A 21,095-nucleotide genomic window follows, 5' to 3' on the forward strand; every position below is an offset into this window, starting at 1 on the left:
CCACTTTTAGTGGCTGAAAAAAGTGGTTCCCAAAAGCCACCTGTGGGCTGAGGATGTGATGTACTTCCTGGTAGAGTGCTGCTAGCTTGCGCAAAGCTCTGGATTTTCTCTCTAGTGAACTCCCTTAGCTCACTCTCCTGAGTCTGAGAACTTCCAACTGTGAGGTTGCCTCACAGAAGTCCAACTGTGAGAATTTGGACTTCGGAGTTTAGTTTGATTTGCTTATTTTATACACGGCAATGACATGGTTCCACAATAAACGAGATGATTAATATGAACCTTAATTCTTTACATGACACAAAAGTGCATTCCTTGGTAAACGTGACTGTGTCCTTTAGTCATTTCTTTCTTGGCCCCACAGTGCTCTGTTGGTCCTTGACTCTACACCTGACATTGGAGTCTACATTTCACTGATGTGAAAGGGCAACTCCTCTCTGTTTCTTAGATGCCCCATTCCCCGGAAGCAAGCTCTGCTGCTTCCATTTCTCCCAAACCACTCTTGTCACAGTGTCTGCCAGGAGCCGCTGCAGCTCTTAGGCAGGGACGGAAGGGGCCGTGCAAGGGCTTCGGTGTTTTCCAGAGTGAGCTTTGTGTGTTTCGGTGTAGTGAGCTTTGTGCTCAGTGGTGCCCACTGTTGGTAGCCCTGGGTGTCATACCACCCTTTTTGTTGATGTCCTTATTATTAAATTATTAACAGGCTTGTTTTGGGGATTTTCATTTTAATAGCTAAAGCTTTTTGGAGGGGAAACCCTTAAATCAACCTTAGTTTTCTTCTAATACTCAAATCTTGCTGATATCTGAGTCCTATTTTTGTCCTAATTTCCAGATATGGGCAGCCAGACCCTCTGCTCCAGAGAGAGCATGATATTCGTGTGAGCCTGCAGATGGCCTCTGTGCAGTATGTGCACACGCAGCGCTTTCAGGCGGAGGTGGTGGCCTTCATTCAGCACTTCACTCAGCTGCAAGATGTCTTAGGGCGCCAGCGAGCTGCTCTCGAGGGTCAGACGGTGGGTAGCATCATGTCTCTAAGTTGCCTTTTCAATTTGACTGAGCCATAGAACTTTAAAACAATTATTTTCCGTTACTGATAATAGATTTTTTTCATACAGTATATTCTGATTATGCTTTCCCCGCTCCCAGCTCCTCCCAGTCTCTTTCCATCTGGATCCACATCCTTTCTGTCTATGGTTAAGAAACAGACATCTAAAGAATAACAGTAAAATAGAGTAAAACGATGTGGTGTTTGTGGTTGTGTATTTGCATGCGAGCTTGCTTATGTGGGCACATATAGGCATCAGAAGTTAACATCAGGGGCTGGAGAGATGGCTTAGCAGTTAAGATCACTGGCTGCTTTTCCCCAAGGTCCCGAGTTCAATTCTCAGCAACCACATGGTGGCTCACAACCATCTGTAATGAGATCTGGTGCCCTTTTCTGGCCTGCAGGTATACATGGAGGCAGAACACTGTATATATAATAAATAAATAAAAATCTTTAAAAAAAATAAAGAAGTTGATATCACTTCATATTAAGTTTTTGAGACAGGGCTTCTCACTGAACCAGAGCTAGCTGTTTCAGTTAGCATGGCTGGCCAGCAAGTCATCACTAGAATTCTCCTGTCTCTGCTCCCTGGCCCTGGGGTTACAGTCATGTACTGCCATGATAAAATACCCTAACACAAAGCATTGTAGGGGAGAAAAGGGTTTATTTAGCCCATATTCCTGGTTACAGTTCATCACAAAAGGGAAGTCACAGTGGCTGGAGTTTTTGGCAACTGCTCACATCACTTCTGTAGTCAAGAGCAGAGAGAAATGGAGGCACGAAGGCTCACTTGCTTGCTTGGTCAGCTTCATTTCTCCATTCTACAACAGCTCAGGACCCTGTCCTTAGGGAATATTGGGCTTGGTTCTCCCTCATCAGTTTAGATGTTCCCCGCCACCCCAGACATCGCCACAGGGCATCCCAATGTAGATGTTCCCTCCCTGAGAATCTGTCCCCATGTGATTCTAGGTTGTTACAGTTAAGTCTGATCAGCACATGTAGGTTCTGGAGATCCAAACTCATGTCCTCGTGGCTTACAAGCCAACACTGGTACCCGTTAAGCTATCTCCACAGTCCTGCTCATTAGAATTTTAAGAATTGTTTTATGATTTTTAATTAGGCAAATGGTGTGTATGTGTGTGGGTAGGTGCACATGAATGTATCCATTGCCCTGGGAACCAGAGTTTCAGGTGGCCGTGAGCTGCCCATTGTGGTGCTGGGAAAGGAACTCCTGGCAGAGCAATGTTTCTGTCTTCTGAGCCATCTCTAGTCCATGATCAGTGGAACCTCTAAGCCTCCAGGGATACCATCTAGGCCATCTCACTGAGAAAAGGAGAGGTATTTTCTGCTGAATGTGTGGTCTGTGTGGCAGGTTGACCCTCATCTCTAAGTCAGACTTTAAGTTCCTTTGAAATTTAGCTTTCGGTGTCTGTGAAAATAATAGAAGAGATTTATGGTCGACACTTTTTTCAGGACTTTATTGGGTCACTTCTGGAAACTTGGATGATTTTCCAAATGGCCGAAACTGTCTTAGACATTTCAGTTCATGGCACTGTTGGTGATGGAGTTCAGGGTCTTGCACAGCTGGGTACCTCTGCTACCCTTGAGCTATATTCCCCAGACCTTGGTTGGTGAGGCAGTGTCTTGCTACATAATCCAGGCTGGTTTTGAACTCACTGTGTTGATGAGGCTGGTCTCAAACTTGTGACTCACCTGCTGTAGCTCAACGGTTGGAATTATAGGCGTGTGTTACCTTGCCTAGATATTCCTCCTATGCATTTTTAAATGTTATAATGTATTTTATTTTTTCCTTTGAGAATTTTAAACATGTATACAATGCATTTTTATATTATAACTACCTCTACTTCTTCCCCCAAGTACCTCTCATGCTTCTAAAAAGTGCCCTTCCCAACTTAATGTCTTCCTCTTGTTTTGAATAACCCACTGAGTTCAGTTAGCTGCTCATGTACACATGGATGTGGGGGCCCTGCTGGAGCATGGGTAACCCACCAGTGGCTACACCTCCAAAGAAAAATGGCTCCCAGTGTATTTTAGTGTGATGACAGCAATAGGAAAACAAGGCTAATATAATACATTATGGTTATTCCTAGAGAAATAGTGTGTTCAGGCATGTAAAGTATTGGCTCAGATTTAAAGGTATTTGCACAAATGCCTGGTATGCTGAGTTTGACTCAAAAAATCCATGGTGAAGGTGGAAGAGAGAACCAACTCCAGTAGTCCCTTGACTTTTACATAGGTACCACAGACTGCATGCATGTACTAACCCAACACATGGGTACACACACACACACACACACACACACACACACACACACACACACACACAAATTAAATAAATTAAAAATTTAAAGAGAGTTGTTTGGTGGGTGTAGCTCAGTGACAGAGCACTAAGTTCAATCCCCAGAATCCCCTCCCCGACACAACCTCTTTGTACTGTAAAGTTTTATTTTTCTCTTAAAAGCAACTGGGCAGTGGTGGTGGCACATGCCTTTAATCCCGGCACTTGGGAGGCAGAGGCAGGCAGATCTCTGTGAGTTCGATACCAGCCAGGTCTACAAGAGCTAGTTCCAGGACAGCCTCCAAAGCCATAGAGAAAGCCTGTCTCAAAAAACAAACAAACAAAAAAACAAAAAAACAGGGCAGGGGGTGGGCTAGAAAGATAGCTCAGTGGTTAAGAGCACTGGCTGTTCTTGCAGAGGACCTAGGTTTTTGGTTCCCAGAACCTAGATGGTGGTTACCAACTGTCTGTAACTCCAGTTCCAGGGAATCTGATACCCTGTTCTACCTTCCTAGATACCAGGCACTCATATAGTGTATGTATGTACATTCAGGCACACACTTGTATGCATAAAATACATTGCCAGGTGTGGTGGCATATACTTGTAATCCTAGCATTTGGGAGGCAGAGGCAGACGGAGCTCTGAGATTGTGGCCAGTGTGGTCTACAGATGGAGTTCCAGGACATCCAGGGCTGTGGAGAAACTCTGTCTTAAACAAAAACAAAAACAAAACAAAACAACCAACCAAAGAAACAAACATCAAACCAACCAAACAAATTTAAAAGCAGCACAGGCCTGGTGAGAGTCCTTGTTACAAATCAGGTGTCCTATAATCTTATGTATTTTCTTCATCATCCTTGTGAAAGTATTTTCCCATTTCTCGTATGATTTATTCTCTAATCTGTGGTTATTTATTAGTATGAAATTAATTTCCAAGTATTTGGGAACTTTCCATTATCATTTTGTTTTTGGTTCTAATTTCCTCTGGTGGCCACCAATAAACTATTGTGTTCTTTAATTGCTGTGTAAGTTTATAAGAGTTTTTGGACCTTGTGGAGGTTTGATTATAAAATTGGAGAACTGACTGAGTCTCTGGTGCTTTTCTTTCTTACCAGGTGAGGGACCAGGCGCAGCGATGCTCCAGGGTTCTTCTGGATATTGAGGCTGGTGCTCCTGTGCTTCTCATCCCAGAAAGTTCCAGATCAAATAATCTGATAGTAGCAAATCTGGGCAAGTTGAAAGTGAAGAACAAGTTTCTCTTTGCGGGCTTTCCCGGGACCTTTTTACAGGATAAGGTGAGCCCTCAGCATCTGCAGATGTTGAGTTTATCTTGAATTTGAATGTGAACTGAAAAGTCCCCAGTCTGCAGCTCAGGGGCTGCTTTGTTAACTTCTGAGGTCCTGTGGCTGGGAAATTTCTTTACCATCTTATTGGCATTTCATCTAACCTTTTCAGCTGAAATAGTGTGAAGTTGTAACCCTCACTAAGTGCCATTAACTTGTTTGAGGCAACAGCCCTGTGGAACCGGGTCTTCCACTGGGTGCAGCGCTCTCTACAAGCATAAATCATTTCTGGGGGGCAAGGTCACTCACTGGATCAAAACACTTGCCACCCAGCCTGACCACCTGAATTCAGTCCCTGGAACCCATAGTAGAAGGAGAGAAATAACCCCCAAAAGTTGTTTTCTGATGACACACACACACACACACACACACACACACACACACACACACACACATCACTACATAATGACATTGGATGAGCCCTTTTCCTGATTTTTTACCTGAAGACACTTACAAATGTCTTAGTGGTAAGATGTTAGATTGTGCCCTGCTCCAGGTTTAAATGACCTGGACATTTGTTTCTTACCGTGTTTGGAGTACTCGATTGGAGGTCTGCCAACATTTTCACTCGACATTTGGGAAAGCTAGGACTCTGAGCATGAACAGCCGGAAACTCCAAAGCTGAGTGTCCTTGGAGACACTCTGATGATCCCCTCACTGGCTTCTGCCTCCCAGGAGCCAGAGTGACATTTCTTTCTTTCTTTCCTTCTTTCTTTCTTTCTTTCTTTCTTTCTTTCTTTCTTTCTTTCTTTCTTTCTTTCTTTCTATTTTTTTTCCCCCCAAGACCGGGTTTCTCTGTGTAGCTTTGGAGCCTAACCTGGCACTCGCTCTGGAGACCAGGCTGGCATCGAACTCACAGAGATCAGCCTGCCTCTGCCTCCTGAGTGCTGGGATTAAAGGCGTGTGCCACCAATGCCCGGCCTGAGTGACATTTCTAAACAGCGGAGATGCCATTCACAGGGTATGCTTTCACCACTCCTTGCTCTCCAGGCCCTCATGCCCTGTGCTTATTCAGTACAAACTCATTTTTAGTGTGTGGGAAAAGCACCCACTGGAATTCACACCAGCTGTGCCTGTTTGACATCCCAGCAGCTAATAATGTGTAGGGAAAGAGAGGCATCGAGGAGATGGGTGTAAGATTTGATTGCAAGCTCGTCAGAACAACAAAAATAGCAGTGAGTAGCTGATGCTTGTTGAGTACCATTACATGCCATTTGATGCTAAATCCTTTACATATAAAAAGAAACCCTGTTTCTTATAGCATTTCTGATACCAGCTGTGTGTGGGCTTCCCTACGCCCTCCATTTTTACCTTTGTAGAAAGCTGTTGACTGAGTTCAAAATAAGTCAGTCATGGTGCAACTACCTGAAGTTAGCTAGCCTGGGCTAACCACAGGTCTAGGTGACTCACAATTCTGACTAACCAGTGACAGATTAGGGGTGTCCACAGTTCCCCCTCAGGTCCAGTAAGTTGCTGTAAGAACTCATAGAGCTCTGGGGAAACACATTTGCTGGCTCCTTTACAGAGGGCGGAGGGAAAGGCTCAGCTGAAGAATCACATGCATAGGTGTGTAGGGCGAGGGTGTGGCAGGGTTAGGAGCACAAGGACCTTTCTTGAATGCATTGGCACGTGCCCCCCTTCTCTTACGTATGTATCTAGCAGCTTGTAATGGTGAGCCCATTGTGTATGCTGTATTGGTGAGCTCCTTGGCCCTTCATGACAGCACTTTTTCTCTAGTCCTTCTCCCTCTGTGGAGGTCTAGGCGTATGACAGAAAGTTCCAGGAGTCACATAGTGAGTTCTTGGGAATGTGTTCTCAATACATCTTTATTTTGAGGTCACACTGAATGTTTGAGGCATGGGGTACCTGTAATCAGAAATCTAGTTTAGTAGCACTGTTTCGTGTCTCTCTCCTTCCCAAAAAAGGAATGGGCTCATTCTTTCTGTCAGATGTGTCTGTGTATGAGCAGACAGGTGTGCTCTAAAGTTAGCCATGGACGAAGAATTGTCAACTGTTTCAAGATGTTTTTACAAAAAGATTCCTATTTTTGTTAAGCCAAATAACAACACAAATTATAGCATTTTAATGACAAAAACTTGTCTGTTTTTGTTTTTGAGGATTTGAATTTAGGTGTCAGTCTTTACTCCATCTGCCCGAGCCCCGCTGCCACGTGGGTGCCCAAAATAACACACAGAGTCTTATATTATTTACAATGCTGTTGACCAATGACTAGGATTTCTTATCTGCTAGCTCAGTCTTCTTTTCCTTTCTTTCTTCTTTCTTTCTTTTTTTTTAGATTTATTTATTTATTATGTATACAGTGTTCTGCCTACATGTGCCCCTACAGGCCAGAAGAGGGCACCAGATTACATTACAGATGGTTGGATCCCACCGTGTGGTTGCTGGGAATTGAACTAGCTCAGTCTCAATTATCATAAATATATATATTTTATAAGACTTATCTTATTCAAGATGCCTTCCACTGGCATAGTGTCTCCGTAGAAAAGAGAGCAGGAGGAAGAGAAAGTGAGTGACTTCCTCTTTGTCCCTGCTTATATTCTGAGTCTTCCTGCTATGCCACTTCCTGCCTGGATCACAAGACTTTACAACATTTCCCAGAATCCTCCTCAACTCCTAATCCCACCCATCTTGCTTCCCTATTGACCAACAGTACTTTATTTATCAACCAATAAGACAAACACATACACAGAAGGACCTCCCCCATCAGTGGCAGTACCTACAGAGATTGCCTTTTCTTCAAGATATAATGTAGTTTCTCCTTCCCTCCGTACCTCCTTCTGTCCCTCCCTCTGTCCCTCCCTCCTTCCCCTTCATCTCTTGGCTATTTGGGGGGAAAAAAACAACCTTAATGGGATTCAGCAGTCAGTTCACACTCATGTACTTAAAAATAGAACAAAATCAAACCAATCAAAGCCCCCAAATGCTGACCTTTTGAAATGCTTCACATCAGGAGAGGCCTGCTTTATTACTCTGTGTGGACACTTTGAGGAGTCACTCGTCACCTGAGGAGAGAAGCCTTTCTTAAGGCCTGTATTCAGGGGCTTTTCAGCCCTGGCGAGTACTTCCTGAATGACCTTACTTTATATCCAGAGATCCTAGGACAGCTGCTGTGCTGCACACTGCTGGTTGTTGGGTGGAAGTCCATAAGGCTGTGTGGAGTGTGTCGTTTGTTCAGATCTCTGTGATCTGGTGTGCTTAGCTGTGCCGTTCACCTCTCCTCATAGGAGCTCGGTGTTGACTGATGGTTTCTGCTCATACTTAGCTCTTCTACTTTGCGTTTACACTTGATGTTCTTGCTCACATGAGGTATGCTAATATGCAGTCCAGTGGCCCAAGAACACCAAATACTCTTCACATGGAGTCTGTAGCTTGCTCGAGCACTTGTGCCCCATGCCCTCAGGTTTTATGACTTCCGAATGTGGGTACAGTTTCCTGTAAAACCCCATCTTACAGAAGACATGTTTGGATTTTTGGTATGTACTTGCCTTTCCTTTTCTCAACCATAGCGTTTACTTAAACCATAATTTCTGAGTCAGTGTTGCTCAAAAGCTTTGGGTTGATCTCCTCGAGCCACTGGTTTATTTAAACGAGCTGCAGAGAGGATGTAGAGGGAAGTCAAGTGAGAGCCACAAACACCTGTGCAGCTGAAGTCACAGAGCACTAGGGTGGTCGTAATGTGGAGACATTTAAATGATAGATAGCGTTTACCTAGTCCTCTTCCTGAAAAAAAATGCAGGAAGCTTGTGTGACTGTTAGTTGTAATTACTGCTCAAGAAGTGGAGAGATCATGGGGCTTTCACCTTTTAGTCCAAAGCTGAGGAGTCAGCCTTGCAGCAGCAGCAGGGGACCCTTGCTTCTCATGCTGCCAGGATATATGTGACAGGGCCAAGAAGGAGCTGTCCCATGATGCAGAAACCACACGCAGACTGGGCTCTGAGGGGTCCTGTGGACCCAGGGAAGAAGTTGAAAGGTCAGTGACTGGCTCGCTTTGTAGAATCAACTAAAAGTTCTCAGTGAGAAGAGTCCTGTCCTTTCCAAAGGCTCCCAGGACTGACTTTCCTCTGTATGAGCAGAAACCTGGCCCGGGGAACTCACCTCCTTGGTTTGCCTTCCGTTTCATTTCTGTGGTTACTTAGATGGGAAATGTAAATGTGTTGGGGAGACTCAGATGCACAAGCACCTTCCTGGGGTAATTCTATTGCAGCAATATTGCCATTGGAAACTTTTTGTTTATATCCCAGGCTGGCTTCAGACTCATGTGTAGCTGAGGGTAACCTTGAACCCCTTCCATTTGGGATTACAGGTGTGCGCGACCACATCCAGTTTACTTGATGCTGGGCATTGGACCCAGGGCTCCTTGCAGACTATAGGGAGACATTCTGATAGCTTAAACACATCTCCAGTCCCCTAGATACATTTTCTCTCTCTCCACCAAAGCAGTAAATATATTGTATGGTTGAGAGATTTGCTTTGGTTGAATTTGATTAAGATTGGTTTTTGTTCCTGAACCAAAAGACAGTGTCTTCTTGCATAGCTGCTGTAGCTCTCAGCAGGTGTGGAACCTTTGGCAACGTTTTTGAAGACAACTGTGTAAGGCGCTAAGTGTCATGACCCTCACTTTCTTGTCTCTAGGTCTGAGGGCGGTGTGCCCAATACAGCCTTCGAGAGCCTAGGGTCTAGGATATGATTTCTGAGCCAGTGAAGGCATTGTTATCCCCTCATTTCTGCATTCTAGTTTTCTTTTTTTCCTCCTAGGAGTCCGTGCCTTCAGCTTCTCCTACCAGTACACCCAAGCACAGCGTGAAAAGGACGACAAGCACAGAGGAGCCCAAGGGGCCGCATGGACAGGGCCTGTTCATGATGCCTCCTGCGGGAGTGGGCCTTGGCAGCCTGAAGAGTGAGTTTGTGCCCAGTGCCTCTATCAAGCAGCGTGGGCAGCAGGCCATGCCACCTGTTAGCCAAAGTTCCAGCAGCCCAGGTAAGAAACGAAGAAAGAGCTGTACAACGAATGTGGGGATTGTCCTGAAGCTCTTCCGGGGAGCTCTGTGGAACTCAAGGCTGACGTGAGGTGGTGTCTGTGTGATGCCCAGGCCTCATGCTGCTTTTGAGCCATGAGTGTCTGAGGTGTGGTTAGTCTCCGATAACTTCCAGAGTAGATTCATTTAGAAGATGCATTAGAAGTGGGAGGCTCTCGGTTATCTGTGGGACTCTCACAGGTCCAGCTGGCTCCTGTGTCCTCATGAGCTGTTACCCAGACCCTGTCCTTGCAGGCCACTGTTTTGTTCCCCAAAATAAGACGCTAAGGTTAGTGTCAGTGAAGCTTAAGGACAGAAGTGCTGTAAAATGACCTTGTAGGTCTGAGTCACTCTGCTATGGGTACTCTTGTTTTTGATTTTTTTTTCTTTTTGGGCTTTTTGGGATAGGACTCTGTAAGTAGCCTAGGCTAGCCCGACCTCTTCACCATGCCTCTGCCTCTCCAGTGTTGGGATTGTGACTGTGGCCCTTTGTGAACACGAGAATCTGTCATTCTGAGCCTGGGCCTAATCTGTGCTCTGGAATTTCCAGCATGTCATTGGATGGATGCCATGCTGGACAGTGAGGCGCTTCTCTGAGGAGTTTGGTTGGAAGGGAGGCTGAGATGAGCTCAGTGCGGCTGCACTGTGGGCAGTGAAGGGTGCAGCTGAGGGAGGTTCTGGTTGTTTTTACTAGATAGCCCTGAGGATTGGTGGACTCCCTGCAGGACCTCACTGTCCTGGAGGTGAGAGCAAAGAGACTAATGACTGTGCTGAAGAGAGATAATTTCGTTCACCATTGTGCGTTTTCTTGAATACACCAATGAACTCAATGCCATTGTGTTTATTTGCATGGACTTATCCTTGTGGTACCCTGCTCAGGGTTCATCTCCCCTTCATAGGAAGGAGGAGCAAAAGGCTTAGAGAGATGAAGTAACTTGGCTCATCATGTTGCTAGTAAGTGGTAGAGCTGGATGGTGAGTTTTGGAGAAGACGGTTGATCAGGGTGACTTTGTCTCTTAGCTCTGATTGGTGCTGTGGTACTTGGAAGGGTGCCTTGAACCACTCTGTAAGTGGTTAAGACAGTGATGATTAGACGTGAAGCCAGTCTGATGTACAGGTGGATGCCTGTAAGAAGAGATCTGGTGGGTTGGGGAGGGGCGCTAGGGAGATGGCTCAGTCAGGAAAGTGCTGTACACAAGCTTGAGGACTGGCACTTAATCCCCAGCACTCATGTTAAACAACAGTAACAACAAAACTGGACAAAATGACATATGCCTGTAATACCAGTGCTGGGAAGGTGGAGGCAGGGGGATCCCTGCGATTGTTGGTCAGCCAGTCTAGCTGAATGGGTAAGCTCCAGGTTGAGTGAGAGACCTTGCTCCAGAAATAAGGTGTAGAACAACTGAGGACTTTGATGACACAAGACAAGTGAATGTGCATGGCTGTGGCATGCAGATGTACACACGTGAACACGCACAAGCACGCACAACAGGGTTATGTCTGTTCCAACATAATTTCTTCTGCCCCTTTGATGGCTTTTACTAAAATTCGCTCCCCAGTGCTATGCAGCTTTGGATGAAGGCTGTGGTTTTCTCACTGTCTCCACGTGGTTCTCCTTCTGCAGCCGCTCCCTGCAGTCTGTGTGGCCATGCTATTACTGTCTACAGCTCTCTCCCCAATTAGCCCTGCTCTCATGGGTTTCACATCTTTGTTAGTGCAACCATCCCATCAAGAACTGTTTACCAAGCTCCTGCTTAACGCCAGGTGTTATAGTATACTCTGTCCCCTGTATACGTATATTAATGCATATATATTAACGTCCCCTTAGATACAGTTCCTCCCAGGGTGGTACTCACAGGAGAAAGGTATTAAATGAACATAAGCAGTGATAGATTATAGTAATGTTATGGGAAAGACAGAAGAAATGTGAGGACCTTATGTAGACCAAGTTGGGAAGGTCATGGTACTGATGAGGCTGCCCAAGAAGCAAAGAGCCTGGCTTTTTGGGAGATACAAAGGCCTGGATGCCTGAAGTTTGGAGAGCAAATGGGAGAATGGCTTGAGGTGAAGTCAGAAAAGTGGGCTATGGGCTTATGTAGGACCTTGCAAGCATTTGCAGGGAGTTTTGCATAGTTTGGATTAAACATAGCCACTGAAATTTCCAAAGGAAGGGAGTATTTCAGTCTGTTTCTTTTTTATCCAGGTATTTTGTGGAAAGAATGTGGAATTATGGAGGTACATTGGAGGATGTTTGTGGAGGTTTTGTAGGCAAGGGTGAAGTTGGTTTGGGTTTGATCAGTGGTGGTAGAAATGGTTAAACATAGTTTTTGAAAAAAGAGCTCCGTTGCTGGGACGGGTGTGGATTTGGGCAGCAGCATGTGTTGGACACAGCTATGCTGCTTTGCATGGTGGGCTCTAGAGGCCGTAGTTGAGGCCTCTGATGGCCAGGTTGCTGAGTAGTGCAGAGCAGGGCAACAGCTGCTTGATTTTCAGGGACAGAGCGGACTGTCTCTGAGCCTGTAGTTTGCTCAGGCCCAGCCTTTCTGCATGCTGCTCTTGTCCTTCCCTCTCTTCCCTTGGGCCCTTGTAGGAGACCATGTGTGCCTGCTGGATTGCATCGTGGTGGATCTGCAGGACATGGACATCTTTGCTGCAGAGAGACGCCCCAGAGACGGCTCTCAAGCCTCCGGCAGCAGCAGCGGGGACCTGATCTTCCCTTCCTATTTCGTGCGGCAGACAGGAGGAAGTCTCTTAACTGAGCCTTGTAGACTGAAATTGCAGGTGGAGAGGAATTTGGACAAGTGAGTGTTTTATCTGAATACCATGTAAGTAGAATCCTAGTAGCTTAGAAATCAGTGCTGTAAGGTAAGTAAGGAATGTTTCTTTTCTTATGTAGTGAATGCTAATTGTTCTTGCCGTGTGCTAGACACAAGGGCTTCTGTGATGGGAGAGAAACTGCTGCTGTCACCGAGGAAGCCGTTTAGAAGACTCTGACTTAGTGTTTGATTCGGGGTCTCTTTTGTAACCTTGCCTTGGGGACAGAGAGGAAAGAGTTTTAATTTAGCATGGACTTACGTGGTAATAGGGAGGTAGTGAGAACAGGCAGGGTATCTGGAAGATGGGCATTTGGAGTAAGTGTGCCAAGTGCTCTGGACCTGCTACTCCTGACCCCTGGAGTCCATCTACTTTGCATAACTGCCCAGGTGCAGTTTTGCTCCGTCCACATCAGGAAGCCCATTGAGAGTACAGGAAGCTTGTGTCTGTAGCTCAGAGCAATCACTGATTCCATTCTCACTGGCTTCATAACTGTCTGGGAAACTTGATGATCCTAGACCAGCAGAATCATGCTCAGGGCCAAAGCTTGGGTGTGTGTTTAGCAAGGTTGTGGCCTAGGGTGTGCTCCTGCTTGCCTGGCCCACACATGTGGCCTGGAAGCACTGATGACAGCATATCCCATCTTTCAGTATGGTGCTTTGGTTTAGGAGGAAGCAGCATTTTGCATTTTAACTCCAAGGAAAGATAGCAATCAAAGAGATTGGCTGAGGCTGGAGGTGGCTCAATGGTGAAGAGAGCTTGCTGCTCTTCTGGGGAACCCAAGTTTGGTTCCTATCTGTGCCAGGCACCTCACAATCTGCTTCTTCTGGTTTAAAGAACACCTGTACACACATATGTACACACAGATGAAGTAAAATAAATAAAACTCAAACAAAGATATTTGCAATGGGGACACCTTAAAAAGCAGGCTCGTTAGTCACTTTGCAGTCCTCAGGGTTGGGCAGCTCACTTCATGCCATTTTCCATTTCACTTTAGCTCACTGGGGTGTTTCTCTCAGTGGAACCTGTTATTCCAGAGCTCCCTGGCTGCTGTCCAGTTATGGTTAGCATGGGCTCTGTTTGGCTAGCCTGGCTTGGCCATCCCAAGATCTCATTTAGGAACCAAACTCTTGGTTTTCTCTGCAAGCAGCGGTCTTTAAGAAGTGCTTTTCTTTTCTGCCTCTCTAAGCTTCTCCCCTGCCTCTGGTGCTGTGTGTTGTGGCACGGCTGTGTCGGCCAGCGAGAATGCACCAGCAGGTGTGCGGTCCACTCCCCACCCACGAGCGCACCACGTGGTAGTGCCTCCCAGTAGTCCTTTGTCGATTGCATTGTTGGTCTTGAAAACTCTACTGTGGGACTAGAGAGATGGCTCAGAGGTTAAGAGCTGTGCTGCTCTAGAAAGGCCCTGAGTTGGGTTCCCAGCACCTGTGTCAGGTGGCTTATCTGTAACCCCAGCTTCAGGGGCTCCCGTGCCTCTGGGCTCCTTGGATGCCTGCACTCAGCTTGCATGCACTTTACCCCGCCCCCTCACGCGCAGTAAGTTAAACAAAACAAAGCAGCTGGGTTGTATATAGGCTTTCCCTGTGCAGACAAGTCAAATCTGTTTGCTTATTGATTGTTTTGCAGTCTGAGAGTCAAACCTAGGGACATAGTACATGCTAGACAAGCACCCTACCAGGGAGCTTTATCCTCAGCCCTACAGCAGAGATGTATGTATGTTTGTATGTATGTGTATATACACATACACACACACATATATATATATATATACATATATACATATACATACATACATATATATCTTTACACATCTTCCTCTTTAAATCCTAGCCCTTGAGTTCATGTATTCAGACATTGTGTATTGAGGACCCATGATGCCTGTCGTACCCATGGAAGAAAGAGAGCTCTTTAGTCCTAGCATGAGGCATGTGTGTCCCGGCTGCCCTGGGTGTCTTCTGTCTCAGTCTAGCTCCTCCAGGCACTATCAGGTGTCATCCTAAGTCATGTGCGCCCCTTGGCTCAGGAGGAAAGACCCATTTCTTCTTTCATCTCCTATTGGAGCTGGAGCTAAGAGCTGGGCATCTGGTCTTTATTACTTCCCCATCTGGAATGTTTAAGCTATCTCTGAGCCCTGTGAGAGTTTCCTTATTACTAGGATAGTCAGGCCTGGTGTAGTTACACCTGTAATCCCAGTGTTCAGTATTCAGGAGGGAGGAGGGTTGCTATGAGTTCAAGACTATGGGCCATAATGTGAGACTGTCTCAAAAAAAAAAAAAAAAAAAAAAAAAAAAAAAAAAAAAAAAAAGGCAAAGCAGAACAAAAGAAAACAACGAAAACCCAGACCCGAAACTAAAACCACACTTGTGGTTGGAGAGATGGCATTTTTAAGTACTGGTTCCCGGCACCCACATGGCAGCTGAAAACCACGTGTAACTCCATATCCAGGGGATAAGATCCCTTCTTCTGACCTGTGCAGACACTGCACACATGTGGTGTACAGGAATACATGCAGGCAAAACAACCATATCTGTAAAATAAAAAAGCGTTAGTTACCTCCTATGTATTTATGTGTATATGTTCATGTTTGTGTGTGCACTTATTTGGCATGCTGGGGATGGAACCTGGTGCCCATGTGTGTAGACTAGTGCTCTACTGCTGAGCTACATCCCCAGCTCATTAGACCCGGGTTTCCCCATGACATCTGGATGCTAAAAGTCTCTCTGCAGTTAAAGCATGGCAGTCACATTCACAGTAACTTGATCGTAGGGAGAAGTCAGAGAAAAACTGGCTCGTAATGTAGGTAGCCACACCGAAGCCTCACATCTGGCTGTGCTGTACCAAGGCAGTTAGTGACTTGTTCTTGAGGGTGGCCTCCTTTCTTTCTCATAGAGAAATACGGCACACTGTTGCAGACATATCTGTCCATGGCAGTCTGTCATCCGTGCACTGCTCCCTGGATCTGTGTAAATACAAGCTGATCCGTGGCTTGCTAGAGAACAACCTGGGGGAGCCCATAGAAGAGTTCATGCGACCTTACGACCTGCAGGATCCAAGGATTCATGTGAGTGAGACGGGCTGGGTGTTCTTCTGCAGCTTGTACCTTAGCTGATGGCCACCCATGTGGAGATTCCTCCAAGAAGGGGTGGAGGGTGCAGGAGTGGGAATGGGTGAGGCAGCGAGTGGCTGGGACTCGTTTACCTGAGAGTTGGTTCTCAGGGTGGCGCTGTCCCCCAGGCTGACCAGCATCTCCCTTCACAGACCGTGCTGAGTGGAGAGGTGTACACGTGCATGTGCTTCCTTATCGACATGGTGAACGTGAGTCTGGAGCTCAAGGACCCCAAAGGAAAAGAAGGCCCTGGCTCCCTAGCCAGGTCAGACCTGCATGAACTCTGATCTCACCGCTAGCCAAGAACGCCTTGAGAGCGGACCCTTCCCATTAGCACAGGGCGTGCCCATTAGCAATGGTGACCCTTCCCATTAGCACAGGGCGTTCCCATTAGCAATGGTCTGAGGCTGACCAAGTGTGTTAAGTGCTCTGTGCGTGCGTGCATGCAAGCATGTGTGTGTCCGATCATGTTTGTACATGTGTGAGAGTGAGAGTATGTGCGCACATATGTGCTCACACCGAAGAGCTGTGCCCCTGACCCCCGAGTGCTTTATTAGAAGTTTCAGTTTGGTTATCCTATGAGCCATGTCAGGTTAGCTTATGCCATTTTTTAACAGCAAGCCCCAATTACTAGTGACTTAAAGCTGTGAAGGTATGTTTTCCCCTCAAGCTAGGACACTGTGGGTGACAGGCTGTTCTGCTGTTTTATGTCTTGAGTGACAGAACATTTGCTTTGGCTTTTATTTTGGTTTTGAGGTAGAGTCTTGCTGTGTTGCCCAGGTTCGGTTTGAACTGCAGGATCTCAGCTTCAGCTTCCTTGAGTAGCTGAGACATAGGCATGTCACTGTACCCCATGTGATAAGCATTTTGACAGGGCAGATTGAAAAACAAGAGCCGTGGAGTAGTAAAAACAAGAGCTCTAGAATGGCCTTGGGTGGCACTTCAGTGGCCACCCAAGGAGCATGGAGCTGGAGCATGGTCTGACCAAGGTGAGGGGACTGGAGGGACACCTTGCCCTGTGTCTATATAGTTTTGGCATAGTTCGGGACAGTGCACCACTGGTGACTGACTTGTGGGTCAATGTTTTAAAATTGAGAGAATTCAGATAGATTAAGACAGACAGACAGACAGACAGACAGACAGAGAACATGAATGAGACCAGTTTTGAAAATTGGCAGCACTGGGCTGAGTTCCCTACTTGGAAACCTCTGGAAGCAACACAGTAGCTGCTCCCTTTTTGTGTGTGTGCTGGCCCCGGAGTTAACCTCTGCCACTGGTTTGTTAGAGTAGATGTGGGAATTTGCGGTAGAGTGGGATTTTGAAGAGCTCATTGTATTTTTACCCTGGAAGCCCGCCCTCCCTTGTCCTCTAAATTGGGCAGCTGATATCCCAGTTTTCCAGATTGATTGCTGTTGTTCATATATAATGTTCTAAATTTAATTTTTATTTTACTAGCCTAAGATTATATGGCTGGAAAGTTGGTTCGCATTTCAAAATGTGGTGCCAAAGCTAGTAATGTCTGCCTGAAGTCTCTGACTTCCAGCTTGTCTTTCTGTTCAGAGCCTGTGTGGCCTGCTTCCAGCTCAGCTGAGGGGAGCCATGTTGGTGAACCTGGTTCCCAAACTGTGTTCTTGGGGGCCAGCTACTCTTTAGATGCCTGGCTGTTCCTTTACTTTTTCTAGTTCTTCTGGTCCCACGCTCCCCCCCCCCCCCCCCCCCCCGTTTCTCTGTGTAGTCCTGGCTGTTCTGAAACTCACTCTGTAGACCAGGCTGGCCTCAAACTCAGAGATCTGCCTGACTCTCCCTTTTGAGTGATTGAAGGTATGTACCACCAGGAGCTGGCTTTTTTTTTTTTTTTTTTTTTTTTTTTAACTTTAGTTTTTCAATGATTCTGATTCTGTGTTTATCATCATCATTCATGTTACCGAACAACTACTAATTGCTTTATGCAGCTTTCTCTTTTTCCAGAAAGGAAGTGGGTTTGGATGCATTTCTGGGTCAGCTGACTTACTTCCTTGTGTGCAGAGTAGGATGAGTTCTGGTTGCTTCTAGTGAGCTGTGGTCTTACACAGGTGTGCAGGCTGACTCTGGGAGCTATGGTGTCTCACACAGGTGTGCAGGCTGGCTGTGGGAGCTATGGTGTCTCACACAGGTGTGCAGGCTGGCTGTGGGAAGAGAAGCCTCAGGCAAGGTATAATTTCACAGATGGAGGTCAAAAGAGACCCTAGATATCCATTGGGGGTTATGATTTAACACATGGCTTTCTTAGCGTAGCATGGGACATGGGACCATAAAGCATCAAAGATATAATAAATAGATTGAGTATATTGTCATTCCTCATGCATTCCTGTGGATATAATCACCCCTCTGCAAATGGAAAAGACTTAAAGCACAGTACACTAACTGCATTTTGAGTGCCTGTGAACAAAACCGATGCAGTGTCTCATATTGAAAGGTACTCTGGTACATTGCTGACAGCACGCTTGTTCCACACGTGAATTTAGTTTTGTAAGGTAGGATTGTGTTTAACTTCTCCTTTGCTTTCTTCCCTTTCAGATTTGACTTTAAGAAATGTAAGCTGCTCTATGAGAGTTTTTCCAACCAGACCAAGTCCATTAACTTGGTTTCCCACTCTATGATGGCATTTGACACCCGCTATTCTGGGCAGAAGCCCAGCCCCGGCATGACCAATGTGTTCAACTGTATCTTTCAGCCCTCCAAGAGCAGCTGCGCCACCCAGGGCTCCATTCAGATTGAACTGCATTTCAGGTAGACTGCAGCTCTGCTGTCCTTTTCTCTCTCACCCATTCCTCCCCCCAATAGGTCTCTCTGTGTAGCCCAGGCTGGGTTGAAATTTACCTTGTAGCCCAGGCTTTCCTTGAAGTTAGTACCCTCCCACCTCTACCTTCTACATTGCTGGGATTACAGGAGTGTGCCCCCATACTTGGATCCCCAGCTCATTCTCTCTCTCTCCCTCCCTCCTTCCCCCTCCCTCCCTCCCTCCCTCCCTCCCTCCCTCCCTCCATCCATCCATCCTCCCCTTTCTTTTTCTTTCTCATTCTCCTCTTCCTCCTCTTTCTTCCCTTTCCGTGCATTGGTGTTTTGCCTGTGGGCATGTCTGTGTGACAGTGTCAGATCTTGGAGTCACAGATAGAAGCTGCACATGGGTGCTGGGATTGAAAGAGCAGTCAGTGCCCTTAACTGCTGAGCCATCCCTCCAGCCCTCCAATGCTAGCTTTCTTTATGGAAATATTTCATTTTGTGGTCAGTGGGTCAAAGGATCAAAAGCTTGGAGGCTGACTGGCACTCGCCAGCACCATGCTGGATGTTAGCAGGATCTGCTCCCTCGCAGTATTAAGGACCCACCAAAAGATGTCTCTGTTTCCTTAAAACAAAACAAAGTAGTTTGACGTGGAGCCAGATCCTCAAAATCAACCTCCTTGTAAGCTTTAATTTGTTAAGTGACTTGGGAAGTAAGAAATTATGTGAGTTGAAGGAAAACCCCAAGCCAGAGCTTTCTGGCCTTCATGAAACGAAAGGCGTTTCGACCTGAACCGTTATTTATTCAGGTCTCCCTGACTCTGACATTATGGGAGGTGGTGGGGACAAGAGATGGGAGAGAGATCTTCTAGAATGAGACAGACCTTCGACCAGGACTTAGTCTTTCTCTGCATAGCTATGTATCCTTGTGAGCTTTGAGATTCACTTTCCTCTTTTATGGAATGAAGCAACACTGAGTCATTCCGGCGAGTCACTTGGCACCTGAAGCAGCTGCTGCTGTTACTGCTGTTGTAGTTTGTACTGTTTCATGCTCCCCCAGAGCAATGCTTCTCAACCTTCCTAATGCTGCGACCCTTTAATACAACTCCTCATGTTGTGGTGACCCCAACCATAAAACTATTTTCATTGCTACTTCATCACTGTAATTTTGCTACTGTTATGAATCTTTTTAAATTTTTAAAAAAGATTTTATTTATTATGTATACAACATTCTGCTTTGATGTATATCTGCACATCAGAAGAGGGCACCAGATCTCATAACGATGGATGTGAGCCACCATGTGGTTGCTGGGAATTGAACTCAGGACCTCTGGAAGAACAGTCAGTGCTCTTAACCTCTGAGCCATCTCTCTAGCCCCTGTTATGTATCTTAATATAAATATCTGATATGCAGGATATATGATACGTGACCCCTGTGATAGGGTTGTTTGATCCTCAAAGGGGTTTCAACTCACAGGTTGAGAACCAGTGCTCTTGTGAGATTCTATGGCTCATGGATATTCTTGTACTTGTATGGCTGGTGTTTCAGTGTGCCACTCAAGAGCTCCTCCCAGTTTAGCTTGGGAAGGGAGAAGTTCTTGGTCTTTCCATATGCCTGAAGGAAGCCTGACAAAGGAGATATTTTAGCCCTTGTGGGAACATTAGGGGCCCAACAGTGTCAGCACTAGTGGCTTCTTGCTGGTTCCTGCCTCCACCAGGCATCTTATCTACTGCCGGTTGACTCCTCCCCGCTCTGCAGACATGGGCAACTTCGTTCCACTTTCACCCCCCCCCCCACACTTGGAGAAGGTCCAAATGACTTCTGGAAGATTGCACAGCTCAATAGTCTGGTAGTCACAAGTTAGACCTGGGCCTCTGATATCAAAGCTCAGTGGCACTAACTCTTCATGTCCTCTGGCCTCTGTCACTGGCTGAGTGTAACCCTGGGATGGATGGTGTGTTTGGCAGTGCTTCTGAAGATGTTTCTCAGGATGGGAGGCTTCCATGTATTTGGTCCTCCTGCAGAGGGCTGGTTTGGTATTTGCTTTATGTTCTTCGTCCCCTCCCTGTCATGTCTTTAATGTACAGGAGGCCTGAAGTATTATTCTGTGCATATACTAACAGCATATAATTTCATGGAGTCAAACAAGCAATTCTTACCTTGGCTTTTGCTAACAGACATGCCCTTGTTAGCAAGAGGAGTGAACTGCTTCAGGAAGAATTGTTCTTCTGTTGGGATTTTGTATGTCAAACATAAATCACTTCACAGTGTTTAAAGGCTTGACATATTTTCCAGAATGGGGTCTGACACACTGACTTTCCAGTTAGCCGAGGCCTAACAGTCTCGGCTCAGAATGGAGTGGAAAAATTTCACTGAGGGCAACATTTTTTATCCATTACAAAAGAGTAGAGTGTTTCTGTGACAAGTGCTGTGTGTGAGGAGGAACTGTGCCTCACTGTGCCCTTTTCCTAGAGACAGTGAGCCAGGGTTAGCAGAAGTGAGATTGGAGAAAGCAGCCTTAGGCACATCCCAGGTCAGTCTCTCCCAGGCAGGCCAGGGAGTGAGCAGATATAGCAGATTCACAAAATCAATTCAAGTCCTGAACCCTGTGACCTGTCTTGTAGTCTGCCTCTGCTGGCTTCCCTTCCTCTGCCTGCTAATATGATAATAGGGCTGGCCATCGCCCTGAGGACACT

The 21,095-nt window shown here is 46.2% G+C and overlaps 1 protein-coding gene across 8 annotated transcripts in view; it reads left to right on the forward strand.

The window, feature by feature from the left end:
* Vps13d (vacuolar protein sorting 13 homolog D) overlaps positions 1-21,095 on the forward strand; it is a 227,793-nt gene that overhangs the window by 49,164 nt on the left and 157,534 nt on the right. For all 8 annotated transcript variants that reach the window (XR_003481832.2, XM_027398154.2, XM_027398160.2 and 5 more), the window contains 7 exons: positions 827-1,007; positions 4,455-4,634; positions 9,459-9,681; positions 12,309-12,519; positions 15,422-15,593; positions 15,791-15,903; positions 18,195-18,407. Coding sequence is in view for 7 of the 8 variants with exons in the window: in XM_027398154.2 (XP_027253955.1) it covers positions 827-1,007; positions 4,455-4,634; positions 9,459-9,681; positions 12,309-12,519; positions 15,422-15,593; positions 15,791-15,903; positions 18,195-18,407 (1,293 nt within the window). In the remaining variant the exon portion in view is untranslated. The remainder of the gene's footprint in view (positions 1-826; positions 1,008-4,454; positions 4,635-9,458; positions 9,682-12,308; positions 12,520-15,421; positions 15,594-15,790; positions 15,904-18,194; positions 18,408-21,095) is intronic.

This window comes from Cricetulus griseus, chromosome 2 (assembly GCF_003668045.3).
Source record: "Cricetulus griseus strain 17A/GY chromosome 2, alternate assembly CriGri-PICRH-1.0, whole genome shotgun sequence".
Classification (NCBI taxonomy): Eukaryota; Metazoa; Chordata; class Mammalia; order Rodentia; family Cricetidae; genus Cricetulus; species Cricetulus griseus.